This window comes from Gadus morhua, unplaced genomic scaffold, assembly GCF_902167405.1.
Source record: "Gadus morhua unplaced genomic scaffold, gadMor3.0, whole genome shotgun sequence".
NCBI classification, from domain to species: domain Eukaryota; kingdom Metazoa; phylum Chordata; class Actinopteri; order Gadiformes; family Gadidae; genus Gadus; species Gadus morhua.
In genome coordinates, this window is record NW_021963989.1 from 18,719 (window position 1) to 32,597 (window position 13,879).

Genomic DNA, 13,879 nt, shown 5'->3' on the forward strand with positions numbered 1-13,879 from the left:
CGCTACGTTTCTTCAAAAGATCACGCAAACGATGACGCCAAAGCAGTGTAATGCATTGCGTTCAAATATGTAACTCTGAGTCTGGAATAACGTATTCATTCATTCATTATGGATCTAATCATTGTTTCTGTACAAGTCCCGTCTCTGGCCACGGCAGCGCTCTCACTCCTTACGTCCTCCTCCTGTATAAAAGCTAATATGGTCAAGTCTATAAATGCTTACGGCCATACCACCCTGAGCATGCCCGATCTCGTCTGATCCCGTTCAGGTGCGCAAGCAGGAAGTGAGCAGAGAGCAGAGAGCAGTCGAGTGTTTGTTGGGACCGCGTGTGCTTGTGAATCATAAGGTGCATTTGTGATAGTTTTGTGTGATTCATTTCCCCTGCAGCCTGGCTGTTTGGGGGATTGTTTCATACTTTTTTTGATTGGATGGATAATTTGATAAATGACAAAATAGATGGTAAGGCCACTTTGATTAATGCAGAACCCGTGATTGATTATGCTTTTAGTGATTGGATGGAAAAACTTGTAAATGAAAACATGGAAGTTAGGAACAGTTTGACACATGTGGAACGGGAGAATGATTCTGGACATATTGAAGCCAGCGAGAAAGTAATAACCCAGGAGATCAATTCCGTTAGTAGGCCTATTGAGAAAGAAAGCATGGCGAATAGTAGGAGAGATAAAGAGAGACAGGGAGAAAGTGAGGGTGATTGTGGCTATAAGAAGGAGCTGACATTGATTGTAGAGCCGGTTGGTGAAGATTACATAACCATGATGGAACGGTTGCGGGGAATCAAGGAAAAGTGCGGGATTGTCCTGGCATGCAGGGTCAAAAGTAAGAACATTTATGAGATCACCATGCAGGAGGGAAAGGGCAAGACAAGGTTATTAGATGGTTTCAAAATCAAAAACACTCGGGTGACTGCCAAGGAAGTTCGCAGCAATGAAATAGTTGTTTCATTTCTTAACTTGCCATCTTACATCACTGACGCTGAAATTAGGCAGAAACTCTCAACGTGGGGCGTGAGGGCGATTTCGCCCATCAAAAGAAGGAAATGGCCTGGGACAGACGTGGTGGACGGGACAAGGTTCTGTAAAGTACAATTCACGGAACTTGTACAGTCACTGCCCTACTCAACAAAGTTCGTGACACTAGACGGAGGGGAGTACTTCCGTGTAATCCATGACAGGCAGGTGAAGGTCTGCAGGCTGTGCATCCAGCCAGGACATATTTTGAGAGAATGCCCAGACTTCACCTGTTATAAATGCAAGCGCCAGGGACACTATGCTAGGGAGTGTGACTTGCAGGGGGGGAGACGCGGAGAGGAGAGGACGGTGGACACGGAGCCAGCCGGCGGCGGCGAGCGCGTTTCCCGGTCCGAGGAGGATCAACGACAGCAGGACGAGGACACCGGAGCTGCCAGCGGGGGTGAAATGACTCCATCCACCATCGGCAGCAGTGCGGATGGAGTGTCCGGTGAGACGGGTCGCATGACGGGAGGAGCATCCGGGCAAAGTATGGAGGAAGGCGCTAGCACAGCGCCCAAAACTCCCTCAGCCCGGGCGAGTGAACGAAGAGGCGGCCGACCAGGAGAGGTGGAGGCCCCGGATTGCAGTGAGGCTACACGGGACGGCGGGGCTGCTGCTGCGACTGCTTCACCTAAGGAGCCAGACGATTCGAGCATGGAGGTGGTGGAGACGAGAACATCGGAGGAAGGAGAGTCGATGGACTACGATGCGGTGAAAGCCAGCAGGAAGAGAATAATCAAAAGGAGGGACAAAAGGGAGCCAAAAGAGCAGAAGGTATGAACAATCGAGCATCTATGGAAAGCTGTGTTTTTCTTTTCACCATTACTATGGTCATAATAACATCCTTAAATGCAAACGGCCTAAGGAACATGACCAAAATAGAAAGAACGATTGAACTCTGTAAATCTGACATATTGTGCCTTCAAGAAACGCATTGGGATAATGAACTTGTGGAAACCCTTGGGAAGCTTTGGAAAGGGCCCATTTTTATAGACAATGGGAGTGCGAAGGCATGTGGAGTGGCAATCCTTGTCAGAGAGAGGTCTGTTAGTGGTGTCAAGCAAACCTTTTGTGGAGGGAATGGACGTGTGATAGCGATAGAATTTGTCCACAATAAAAACACATACAAATTAATCAATATATATGCACCAAACGTGGAGGAACTGAGAAAGTTTTTTTTTTGAGGACTTGGAGGTTCTGTGCACGGGAGATTGTATGATGGTTGGTGACTATAATGTAAAATTATCAAGACTAGATTATTCAAATAATGTAAAATACAGGTATGATGGGTCAAGGAACTTTTTGAAAAGCATGATGGCAGAACACAAAATGGTGGACGTATGGAGGGAGGAAAATGCAGAACGAAAAGTGTTTTCGCGGAGGCAGGTGGTTATGGGGACCCTTAGGCAGAGTAGAATAGACCTCGTCCTAGTTAAGGAAAACATTGTTAGCCAAATAAAAGAGGTGAAATATACTTTTACCACTCTTAGTGATCATGCAATCCTGTCGCTGAGGTTAAGGGACGCATGTATAAGGAATGTAGGTGGAGGAATGTGGTGCCTAAACAACAGCTTATTAAGAGAGGATTCATATAAAGAGATGATAGCAAAATGTATCAAAGAAGAAATGGAGAACAGATTAAACAAAGATAATATTTGTATTTGGTGGGAAAATTTGAAAGAAAAAGTTAAAAAGAAAAGCATATACTATGCCAAGCAAATGAACTTTAGAATGGATCAGGTAGAGAAAGAGATACAAAATAAATTAAACGAAGAAGCAGGGAAAGCAGATAAAGATGGAAATTATAATATACAAAATTATATGAACTTGAGAAGGCAACTAAAAGTTTTTGAGAAAAATAAATGTGATGGGGCGATAGTAAGGAGTAGAGTACAGTATGCTGTAGAGGGGGAAAGGTGCACAGCGTACTTTCTAAACCTGGAAAAAAATAAACAGGAAAATAATTATATAAACGAACTACAGAATGAAAATGGGGAGAAGGTAAATGATCTGGTTAGCATCTTGAATACAGTGGAAGGCTTCTATAAAAACTTATATAAAAAAGGGAATACAGAAAAAGTATGTATTGATGAGGTCTTGAGTGGTGTGGATGCAAGGATATCAGCAGACGAGCAAGACATGTGTGACAGAGGCATTACGGTAGAAGAAATACAAATAGCAATTAAAAATGCAAAAAACAATAAAAGCCCTGGTTCAGATGGCCTTAGCAGTGAATTCTACAAAGAGTTTGCTGATGTGTTGGCACCCATACTGCTAATGGTATATCAAAGCATGGAGGAGGGACAAATGGTTCCAGAATCCATGGCTACTGGGGTAATCACAATATTATTTAAAAATAGGGGGAGTAGGTTGGAGTTAGGGAATTATAGGCCAATTAGTTTATTGAATAGTGACTATAAAATATTAACGAGGGTTTTAGCGTATAGGATTAAGAAGGTAATGGGAGGAATAATATCACCGACACAGGCATATAGTGTCGAAGGGAGAGACATAGCGGATATAATAGGGACAGTTAGGGACGTTGTTAGGCACATGAAAGAACAGTCTGGGATTGTGTTGAGTATAGATTTGAATAAGGCTTTTGATAGAGTGGAGCATGAGTTCTTGTTTCGGACTATGAAAGAATTTGGGTTTGGGGATAGAATAGTGAGTTGGATCAGGCTGCTGTATAAGGAAGCTAAGAGTAGGGTCAAATGTAATGGTCTGATGACGGACACCTTTGCTTTGGAGAGGTCAGTGAGACAGGGCTGTCCTTTATCAGCACTGTTGTATAGCATGTCTATTGAACCCTTTGCTGTCCTTATAAAAAAGGATAGTAATATAAAAGGAATACAAATACCAGGTGAGAAAATTAATATAATTCAACAATATGCAGATGACATGACAATAACAGTAGAAAATATGGACAGCATCAATATAATTATGAAACACATGGGAACATATGGGAGGGCAGCAGGGGCTAAAGTGAATATAGAAAAATCGGAACTAATGTGTATAGGTCAGGAGGGGGATAGGGTTGACAGTATGATTGCATTTAGAGTGGTGGACTGCATCAAAGTTTTAGGAGTAAACATAGGTCCAAACGAAAAGGAAGCAAGAGATATCACTTGGACAGGAGTGATAAATAAGATAAAACACACTTTAAATGCATGGAAGCAGAGGAAATTGAAATTAAAAGGTAAGGTAATAGTTGTTAATTCCTTATTATTATCCAAATGTGTGTATGTTTTGGGCGCACTAGATCTTCCGGTATGGGTTCTATCCGAATTAAATCAGCTGACTTCAAACTTCTTGTGGGATGGGAAGGGTGTGAGGATATCCCACAAAACGTTGATAGCAGGGTACAGTGAGGGAGGGTTAAAACTGGTGGACATTGACACAAAACGTAAAGCACTGAGGGTTAAAACAGTGAAGAAGTATCTCCATGATGTGAATGACTATGGGTGGAAACAATTCTTTAAAATGTATGTTCAGATGGCTGGTAGATGTGGAGAGAATAGTCTGCTTATGGTTTTGAAAGAACCAATGTATGAAAAAGTGCCTTTTTTCTACCAAGAGGTGTTCAGAGCGTGGGGAGAATTCCTACCCAACATATCATACAACTGTAGTAATGTAACCGAAGTAATGAATAAACCCGTTTTTCTCAATCCTATAATACAGCATAACAACAAAATGCTATACAATAAGGTTTTCATGGATGCAGGAATTAGGCAAGTAAAGGACATGGTCTATGAGTTTGTGCCTGGGTTTCTGCCTGGGCAGGCAATGGTAGACTGCGTAAGAGAATGGGATGAGGATGCTAGGAGAGATATGATTGTAAAAATGTATGATATAATTAAGGGGAGTATGCCTGTAGACTGGAGGTATTTGATTGAGAGAGAGTGTGTGAGGACAGGGGATGGACCTTTACCTAAACTAGTGTTTGTTAAAAATGATGCAAATAAAGAGTTTAAAGAATTAAAAGTAAAAAACATATATTTAGAACTGATAGCGAAACTGTTGAAAAGACCGGCATCAGAACAAATGTGGGAGAGGGTTCTGCCAGGTATGAATGTACAGTTGATATGGGAAAACCTCCAAATCAAATATAATGCAATAGAATGTGAAAACAATGACTTCATGACGAGACACAACAGGATCTATGTAAACACGGTGCTGCATCAGATTAACAAAGAGAACAAAAGAGAATGTGACGTGTGTGAAACTGAGCCAGAAGACTTGTTACATATATATATCCGATGTGAATGTCTACGTAGTTTTGTTTTGAAGTTAAAAGATATGCTGTTTAAAAACTGGGAAAAGGGTTTTGTAAAGGCATATGAATGGAACAAAATGTTGCTGTTTGGAGTAAATGGGAAAAGGAAAGATGTGAATGTTCGTTTGTTTAATTTTGTGTTAAGCCACGTAAGGTATGCTATTATGTCAAGAAGGAATCTTGCTCATTTTGAGGGGAAAAAGGTTCATGTGTGGGATTTGTTTGAATCGGTTGTCAGGAGAAATGTGGGTTTGATCTTTAAATATGGTGCTGAGGACTTTGCTGAATGTTTTATTGACGGGTGTGGCTTTATATCTGTAACATCGGAAGGGAAACTAGCATTTAATTTCTGAGTGTGCCTCTATGTTTATCAGGCGCACGTGTTATTATTAAGTGATTTATTTTTCTTTCTTTTTTATCATTTTTTGAGTTTTGTTATCCCTTAACATGAATGTGATTCCTGTGTGTATGTCATTGTTTTGTGTAAATATTTACAGATGAATGTCTTTTGTATATATAAATTGGTATTTTTGATAATAAAAAAAAAAAAAAAAAAAAAAAAAGGCACGCCTGATCTCGTCTGATCTCGGAAGATAAGCAGGGTCGGGCCTGATTAGTACTTGGATGGGTGACTGTCTGGGAATACCAGGTGCTGTAAGCATTATACTTTTTCAACTCGAGCTCATTGGATGCAATGGCCTACCGTGCGCTGATCTTTAGCGCCCACTGTTTTGGAGAATTTAAGCAACATACAGACTCTGACGACGTCTCCTCAAACTCTATTTGTGAAACATGTGGACAGTGTAGTGACGTAGCAGAGAGCTGCAATGACGGCGGTCCACCTTAGTCCATCCCAGGTTTTGCAACGCTACGTTTCTTCAAAAGATCACGCAAACGATTACGCCAAAGCAGTGTGATGCATTGCGTTCAAATATGTAACTCTGAGTCTGGAATAACGTATTCATTCATTCATTATGGATCTAATCATTGATTCTGTACGAGTCCCGCCTCTGGCCACGGCAGCGCTCTCACTCCTTACGTCCTCCCCCTGTATAAAAGCTAATATGGTCAAGTCTATAAATGCTTACGGGCATACCAACTTAGGCATGCCCGATCTCGTCTGATCTCGGAAGCTAAGCAGGGTCGGGCCTGGTTAGTACTTGGATGGGTGACCGCCTGGGAATACCAGGTGCTGTAAGCATTATACTATTTCAACTCGAGCTCATTGGATGCAATGGCCTACCGTGCGCTGATCTTTAGCGCCCACTGTTTTGGAGAATTTAAGCAACATACAGACTCTGACGACGTCTCCTCAAACTCTATTTGTGAAACATGTGGACAGTGTAGTGACGTAGCAGAGAGCTGCAATGACGGCGGTCCACCTTAGTCCATCCCAGGTTTTGCAACGCTACGTTTCTTCAAAAGATCACGCAAACGATGACGCCAAAGCAGTGTAATGCATTGCGTTCAAATATGTAACTCTGAGTCTGGAATAATGTATTCATTCATTCATTATGGATCTAATCATTGTTTCTGTACAAGTCCCGTCTCTGGCCACGGCAGCGCTCTCACTCCTTACGTCCTCCCCCTGTATAAAAGCTAATATGGTCAAGTCTATAAATGCTTACGGCCATACCACCTTAGGCACGCCCGATCTCGTCAGATTTTGGAAGCTAAGCAGGGTCGGGCCTGGTTAGTACTTGGATGGGAGACCTCCTCGGAAGGCCAGGTTGCTGTAAGTAGTGACGGGAAATTGTAAAAAAATTGAAAACATTAAAAAAAGATTAAAAAAAAAAAAAGGCACGCCCGGTCTCGTCTGATCTCGGAAGCTAAGCAGGGTCGGGCCTGGTTAGTACTTGGATGGGTGACCGCCTGGGAATACTAGGTGCTGTAAGCATTATACTATTTCAACTCGAGCTCATTGGATGCAATGGCCTACCGTGCGCTGATCTTTAGCGCCCACTGTTTTGGAGAATTTAAGCAACATACAGACTCTGACGACGTCTCCTCAAACTCTATTTGTGAAACATGTGGACAGTGTAGTGACGTAGCAGAGAGCTGCAATGACGGCGGTCCACCTTAGTCCATCCCAGGTTTTGCAACGCTACGTTTCTTCAAAAGATCACGCAAACGATGACGCCAAAGCAGTGTAATGCATTGCGTTCAAATATGTAACTCTGAGTCTGGAATAACGTATTCATTCATTCATTATGGATCTAATCATTGTTTCTGTACAAGTCCCGTCTCTGGCCACGGCAGCGCTCTCACTCCTTACGTCCTCCTCCTGTATAAAAGCTAATATGGTCAAGTCTATAAATGCTTACGGCCATACCACCCTGAGCACGCCCGATCTCGTCTGATGTCGTTCAGGTGTGCAACCAGGAAGCGAATGAGCAGAGAGAGCAGGTGGAGAGAGCAGGTGGACTTTTTTTGTTTGTGCTAGATTGAAAGTGAGTGAGTGTGTTTTACTTTTTGTATTAGTTTTTATTCCCCCAGCAGCTTGCTGTTCGGGGGAACGTCTTTTTTGTTTGTGTGTGTGTTTGAATGAGTGACGTGATGGAGAGGAGAGAGCGAGTAGAGAGGAGCAGGACGGATCTCATGGCAACTGACAGCGGACCGGCAAGCACAACGACACAGAATATGGACAACGGCATGGAGCAGATATCGCCCAAGAACACCGACCATGGAAAGACCCCGACCACGAGCAGGATCATGGACAACGGCAAGACGCAGCAACCGACAAAGAACGCCGACATTGGAAAGGAAACGACTACGAGAAGGATCACGGACAACAGTAAAAGTACCTCGGAATTTCTTCACAGCACAGATAAGAAATTTGAGAAGGAGCTTACCTTGGCGGTAGAGATTGTTGGAGATGAGATGGTGACTATGATGGAACTTCTAAGTGAGGTTAAAAAAACGTGCGGGGTGGTGAATGGATGCCGTTTTAAAATGCCCAAAAAATACGAAATAACAATGGACAATGTTGAAGGGAAGGATAAACTGTTAGATGGGATTAGAATAAAGAAGAGCACGGTAGTGGCAAAAGAAATTAGAAATGACGAACTAGTTGTATCTTTTTTAAACTTGCCGACGTACATTGTGGATGGTGTCATTCTTGCCAAACTTGCAGAATGGGGAGTTAAGGCAATCTCGCCAATTAAAAGAAGAATGTGGCCAGGAACGGACATAGCCGATGGAACCAGGTTCTTGAAGGTCCGGTTCACTGAAACGGTGAAATCGCTACCTTACTCAACGAAGTTCGAAACACTTGTGGGGGGAGAGTACTTCCGCGTGATCCATGACAGGCAGATGAAAGTATGCAGATTATGTATTAAACCGGGTCACATCTTCAGAGAATGCCCAGAATTCAGATGTCACAGGTGTAAAAAACAGGGACACTATGCAAGGGAGTGTGTTCCAGAAGCAGCGGAGAGAGAGGATGTCAGCGTCGCGGAGGAGGTCAACGTCGCGGAGGAGGTCAACAGCGCTGACAGCGAGGAGGAGGAGCCGGAGGACAGCGACGAGGACGACATGCAGACGGAGGGAGACCCAGGGGGCATCCCAGAGAGCAGGGCGGAGACCATGGTGCAGAACCAAAGACGGCATCCCCTGAGTGACGTCGCAGCAGGAGACGTGTTGGGAGCTGTGTGGCAGGAGGAGAGCCGGTCCGGAGAGGAATCGAGTGGAGAGAAGGCTCCCCGCGAGACGACTCCAGCAGACGGAACCGGCAGCGGTGGGGTAAAGCAGCATGGAGATGGAAACCGAGACGAGAGGGAAACTGCGATGGACTTCATGATTATCGAGGATATTTCAGAGGCAGAGAGTGTAAGCAGACCGCAGAAGGAACGAAAGGCGGAGGAGACCACAAAGAAAAGAAAAGCTGTGCTCCAAGCTGAGGAGAAAAGGAGGAAGAGGGAGGAAAGAAGGACAAAATGAAGGTTGGAAATGAAACCATAATTATATGTTTAATGTTAAGCTTGATTTCATTCAACACAAATGGGCTAAGAAATCAAAGCAAATTTGGAAAACTATTAATTAAATGTAAAAATAATGACATGTTATGTCTGCAAGAAACGAACTGGACAGACCATATCATGAAAGATATAAAAACGAAATGGACAGACATGATGTATGCAAACCATGGTACGGATAAATCATGTGGGGTAGCAATCCTGATAAAAAATAATACTGTAGAAAACCTCAAAGAAATCTACAAAGATAAAAAAGGAAGAGTCATAATCATAGAATTTAAATACAAAAAGATAGAGTACAGAATAATTAATATATATGCACCAAATATAGAAGCAGACAGGAAGGCTTTTTTTTTGGATTTAGGAAAATGGTGTGTGGGAAACTGTATAATAGTGGGAGATTTTAATTTAAAAAGTACAAGGTTGGATATGGCAAGAGGGAAGGAATTTAAAAATGATGCTTCAAGAAAGGTTTTTCTGAAAACAATGCAGGAAAAACAATTAATTGATGTATGGAGAAACGAAAACCCAAACAGGAGAGAATACTCAAGAAGGCAAATGGTAATGGGGGAATTAAAACAAAGCCGAATAGACTTGTGTATAGCACATCAGACAATGGTTAAATTTATAAAGAATATGGTGTATAAATTCACATCATTCAGTGACCATGCAATCCTGTCAATAGAGGTTGGTACTGGGATAGAGAGAAGGGGAGGAGGAGTGTGGTGCCTAAACAGTACTCTCCTAGAGGAAGAGGGATATAGAAATAAAATAGTTGCCTGCATAGAGAATGGAAAAAAGAACATGGACATGTGTAGAAACAAGGGATTATGGTGGGAAAGACTGAAGCAAAAGATAAGGACAATAAGTATTAGATATGCAAAGGTCCGGGCTTTTAAAAAAAGAGAGAAAATAAAATGTTTGAAGGATGAGCTGGCAGAAGAGGCAGAAAGAATTGATAAGGATCCAAAACATAGCATAGAAAAATACATAAAGGTGAAATCCAAACTGGACGTTTATGAACAGAATAAATGTATGGGGGCAATAACAAGGAGTAGGGAGAAATATGCGATGAAGGGGGAGAGATGCACAGGCTATTTTTTGGGATTAGAAAAAAGGAAACAGGAAAGAGTATATATTGAAGAGTTAGAAAATGAAAATGGAGAGATAATAAATGATTTTGTAGACATTATTGGAAATGTTGGGACATTTTATAAAAATCTATACAAAAAAGGAAATGCAAAGAAGGAAGATATAAATACAGTATTAGGTAATATTGATAAAACAATAACAAATGATGAGAAAAGTATGTGTGATGACAACATCAAAGACATAGAAATAAAAGAATCAATAATGTCATTAAATACCAATAAAAGTCCGGGAACAGATGGCCTTACAGGTGAATTTTATAAAACATTTATCGACAATCTGCTCCCAATTTTAAACATAATTTATGCAGAGATGGAGAAGGAGCAGGAGATACCAGAGTCGCTGGCAACAGGACTAATAACGATCATATATAAAAATAAAGGAAGCAAAAGAAAACTGGAAAACTATAGGCCGCTAACTGTACTAAACACGGATTACAAGATTTTAACAAAGGTATTAGCAAACAGAATAAAAACAGCAGCACCAACAATCGTAGCACCAACACAGGCGTATGGGATACCAGGGAGGGACATATCGGACATTATTTGCACAATAAGGGACACAATCGAATGCATGGGGAAGGATGGTGGAATTATTTTAAGAATGGACCTTAATAAAGCCTTCGATAGGGTTGAGCATAGTTTTTTATTTTGCACATTAGAAAAATTTGGTTTTGGGCAAAGAATAATCAACTGGATTAAATTATTGTACAAAAATGCAAGGAGTAGGATAAAAATAAATGGAGCTATAACAGATCCTTTTCCATTGGAGAGATCTGTGAGGCAAGGGTGCCCGCTATCGGCAGTACTTTACAGCTTAACTGCAGAAAGTCTCGCGGAAATGATAAAGAAGGATAAGGAAATAGAGGGGATAAAATTGCCAAATGGGGGTGAAAGCAAAATACAGCAATATGCTGATGACACCACATGCATGGTAAAAAATATGAATAGCGTGAAAAGGATAATGGGAAAAATGGAAATACATGGGAGAGCAGCAGGGGCTAAAGTAAATATAGACAAAACTGAAATAATGTACGTCGGAAATATAAACCAAAAGGATTGTAACATACCTTTTAGAGTTTCAAATGATTATATGAAAATATTGGGGATAAATATGGGAGTGAAAGAAAAGGAGGCGAGGGATGAGACATGGAATGGGGTAATAAATAAAGTGAAAAACACATTAAATGCGTGGAAGCCGAGGAGATTAAAATTAAAGGGGAAGGTTTTAGTGGTAAATGCATTAATACTATCCCAGATTGTCTATGCCTTGACTGTGATAGACATGCCAGAGTGGGTGCACAAAGAGCTAAACAGCACAATTACAAATTACATTTGGGATGGGAAACTGGCAAGAATAGCACAAAAGACACTGATAGGGAAATATGAAGAAGGAGGATTGAAATTGGTGGACTTGAATATAAAGAAAAAAGCAATACGAATAAAAACTGTTAAGTATCTGTACGATAGGGTTGATTATGGATGGAAAAATGTTTTTAAGGAATATTTATATAAAAATGGAAGATGTGAAGAAAACGGTCTAATAATGATAATGAAAAACTCCATGTATGAGAAAGTGCCTAGATATTATAAAGAGGTGTTTGATGCATGGGGGAAATACAGAATAAACATTAAATATGAATGCACAAAATACAGTCAGGTAATAAATCAACCAATATGGTGTAACCCATTGATAAAAATGAACAATAACATGCTATGGGATAAAAAAATGTTTTATTCCGGACTAACGCAAATAAAAGATTGCCTATATGAATTCATACCTGGGTTTCTAAGATACCAGGCTATAATAGACGCAGTTAAGGAGTATGATGAAGAAATGAACGAAACCACTACTGTAAATATGTACGATAAAATAAAAGAAAGCATACCAATAGATTGGGTGAGGCAAACAGAAAATAACGTGGTTATAGAAAGGAAAATAACGTTCCCCGAGTTATATATAGAAAATAATGGGGAAAAAAGACCACTAAGGGATTCAAAGGTAAAGGACTACTACAAAGCGCTGATCCAAAAGGAATTTAAGGAACCTGCATCGGAAAAGGTTTGGGAAAAGGTGTTCCCAGGTATGGAAGGAAATCAAGTATGGAAGCAGTGGAATGTAAGCAAAAATAGTATAGAATGTCAGGATCATGATTTTAAATTACGGCACAACAGACTGTACACAAATGTTGTGATACACCAAATAAATAAGGATGTAAGAAGGGAGTGCGATATATGCAAAACTGATCCGGAGACATTAATGCATTTGTATTATGAGTGTGACAAACTGAAGATCTTTTTCATGAAGTTAAAGGAATTTTTGCAGGAGAACTGGGGGAAGCAGTATTTTGAGGGAAAGGACTGGAAAAAAACATTTCTGTTTGGAGTATGGGAAAAGAAAGAGAAAGTAAACATAAATATGATAAACTATGTACTAAGTCATGCTAGATATGCTGTATGGCTAAGAAGGAATCTAGCACATTTTGAACAAAAAATAATATCTGTCTGGGCCTACTTTGTATCGGGGTTGAAAAAGGACATAAGTTTAATTTTTAAACATGAAAAGGAAGAATTTCAACATTTTGTTAATGGATGCAGTTTCATTTCTGTCAATGACAAAGGAAAACTGATGTATAGGATTGAATAATGCTTGGCAGGAGGACCTATTTGTTAAAATGCTGATGTTATTGTTTACTTTTATTTTATTTATTTTGTGATTTTACATTTGAATTCAAGTATATGTTTTTTTCCCTCTGTGTAGATTACGCTTGTACATAAAATCTGATTTATTTTTATAATAAAAGATAAAAAAAAAATCTCGTCTGATCTCGGAAGATAAGCAGGGTCGGGCCTGATTAGTACTTGGATGGGTGACTGTCTGGGAATACCAGGTGCTGTAAGCATTATACTTTTTCAACTCGAGCTCATTGGATGCAATGGCCTACCGTGCGCTGATCTTTAGCGCCCACTGTTTTGGAGAATTTAAGCAACATACAGACTCTGACGACGTCTCCTCAAACTCTATTTGTGAAACATGTGGACAGTGTAGTGACGTAGCAGAGAGCTGCAATTACGGCGGTCCACCTTAGTCCATCCCAGGTTTTGCAACGCTAGGTTTCTTCAAAAGATCACGCAAACGATGACGCCAAAGCAGTGTAATGCATTGCGTTCAAATATGTAACTCTGAGTCTGGAATAACGTATTCATTCATTCATTATGGATCTAATCATTGTTTCTGTACAAGTCCCGTCTCTGGCCACGGCAGCGCTCTCACTCCTTACGTCCTCCCCCTGTATAAAAGCTAATATGGTCAAGTCTATAAATGCTTACGCCCATACCACCTTAGGCACGCCCGATCTCGTCTGATCTCGGAAGCTAAGCAGGGTCGGGGCCAATGAGGAAGTGATACGCCCATTGAGGAAGTGTTTGGTGTGCTTGAGTGGTGAGAGG

At 41.0% G+C, this 13,879-nt stretch overlaps 1 protein-coding gene, 1 non-coding gene and 1 pseudogene across 2 annotated transcripts; all 3 read left to right on the forward strand.

The window, feature by feature from the left end:
- The first annotated feature begins 776 nt into the window (after window positions 1-776).
- LOC115538478 (DNA-binding protein HEXBP-like) lies at window positions 777-2,814 on the forward strand. The gene is made up of 3 exons (XM_030350042.1): window positions 777-886; window positions 1,193-1,479; window positions 1,561-2,814. The coding sequence occupies exons 1-3, from the start codon at window positions 777-779 to the stop codon at window positions 1,809-1,811; spliced, it is 648 nt and encodes a 215-aa protein (XP_030205902.1). The 3' UTR covers window positions 1,812-2,814.
- Window positions 2,815-6,389: 3,575 nt separating this feature from the next.
- LOC115538508 (5S ribosomal RNA) lies at window positions 6,390-6,508 on the forward strand. Its single transcript, XR_003975362.1, has one exon. It is a non-coding gene; the product is annotated as a 5S ribosomal RNA (ribosomal RNA).
- A 421-nt stretch (window positions 6,509-6,929) lies between these two features.
- LOC115538517 (uncharacterized) lies at window positions 6,930-7,049 on the forward strand (annotated as a pseudogene).
- The last annotated feature ends 6,830 nt before the right edge of the window (window positions 7,050-13,879 follow it).

Coding starts and splice junctions, on each gene's coding strand:
- LOC115538478 (XM_030350042.1), top strand. CDS start 777: ATGGAACGGTTGCGGGGAATCAAGGAAAAGTGCGGGATTGTCCTGGCA. Junction 887..1,192: donor GAGGGAAAGGGCAAGACAAG/GTTATTAGATGG, acceptor AATCCATGACAG/GCAGGTGAAGGTCTGCAGGC. Junction 1,480..1,560: donor CAGTGCGGATGGAGTGTCCG/GTGAGACGGGTC, acceptor AAACTCCCTCAG/CCCGGGCGAGTGAACGAAGA.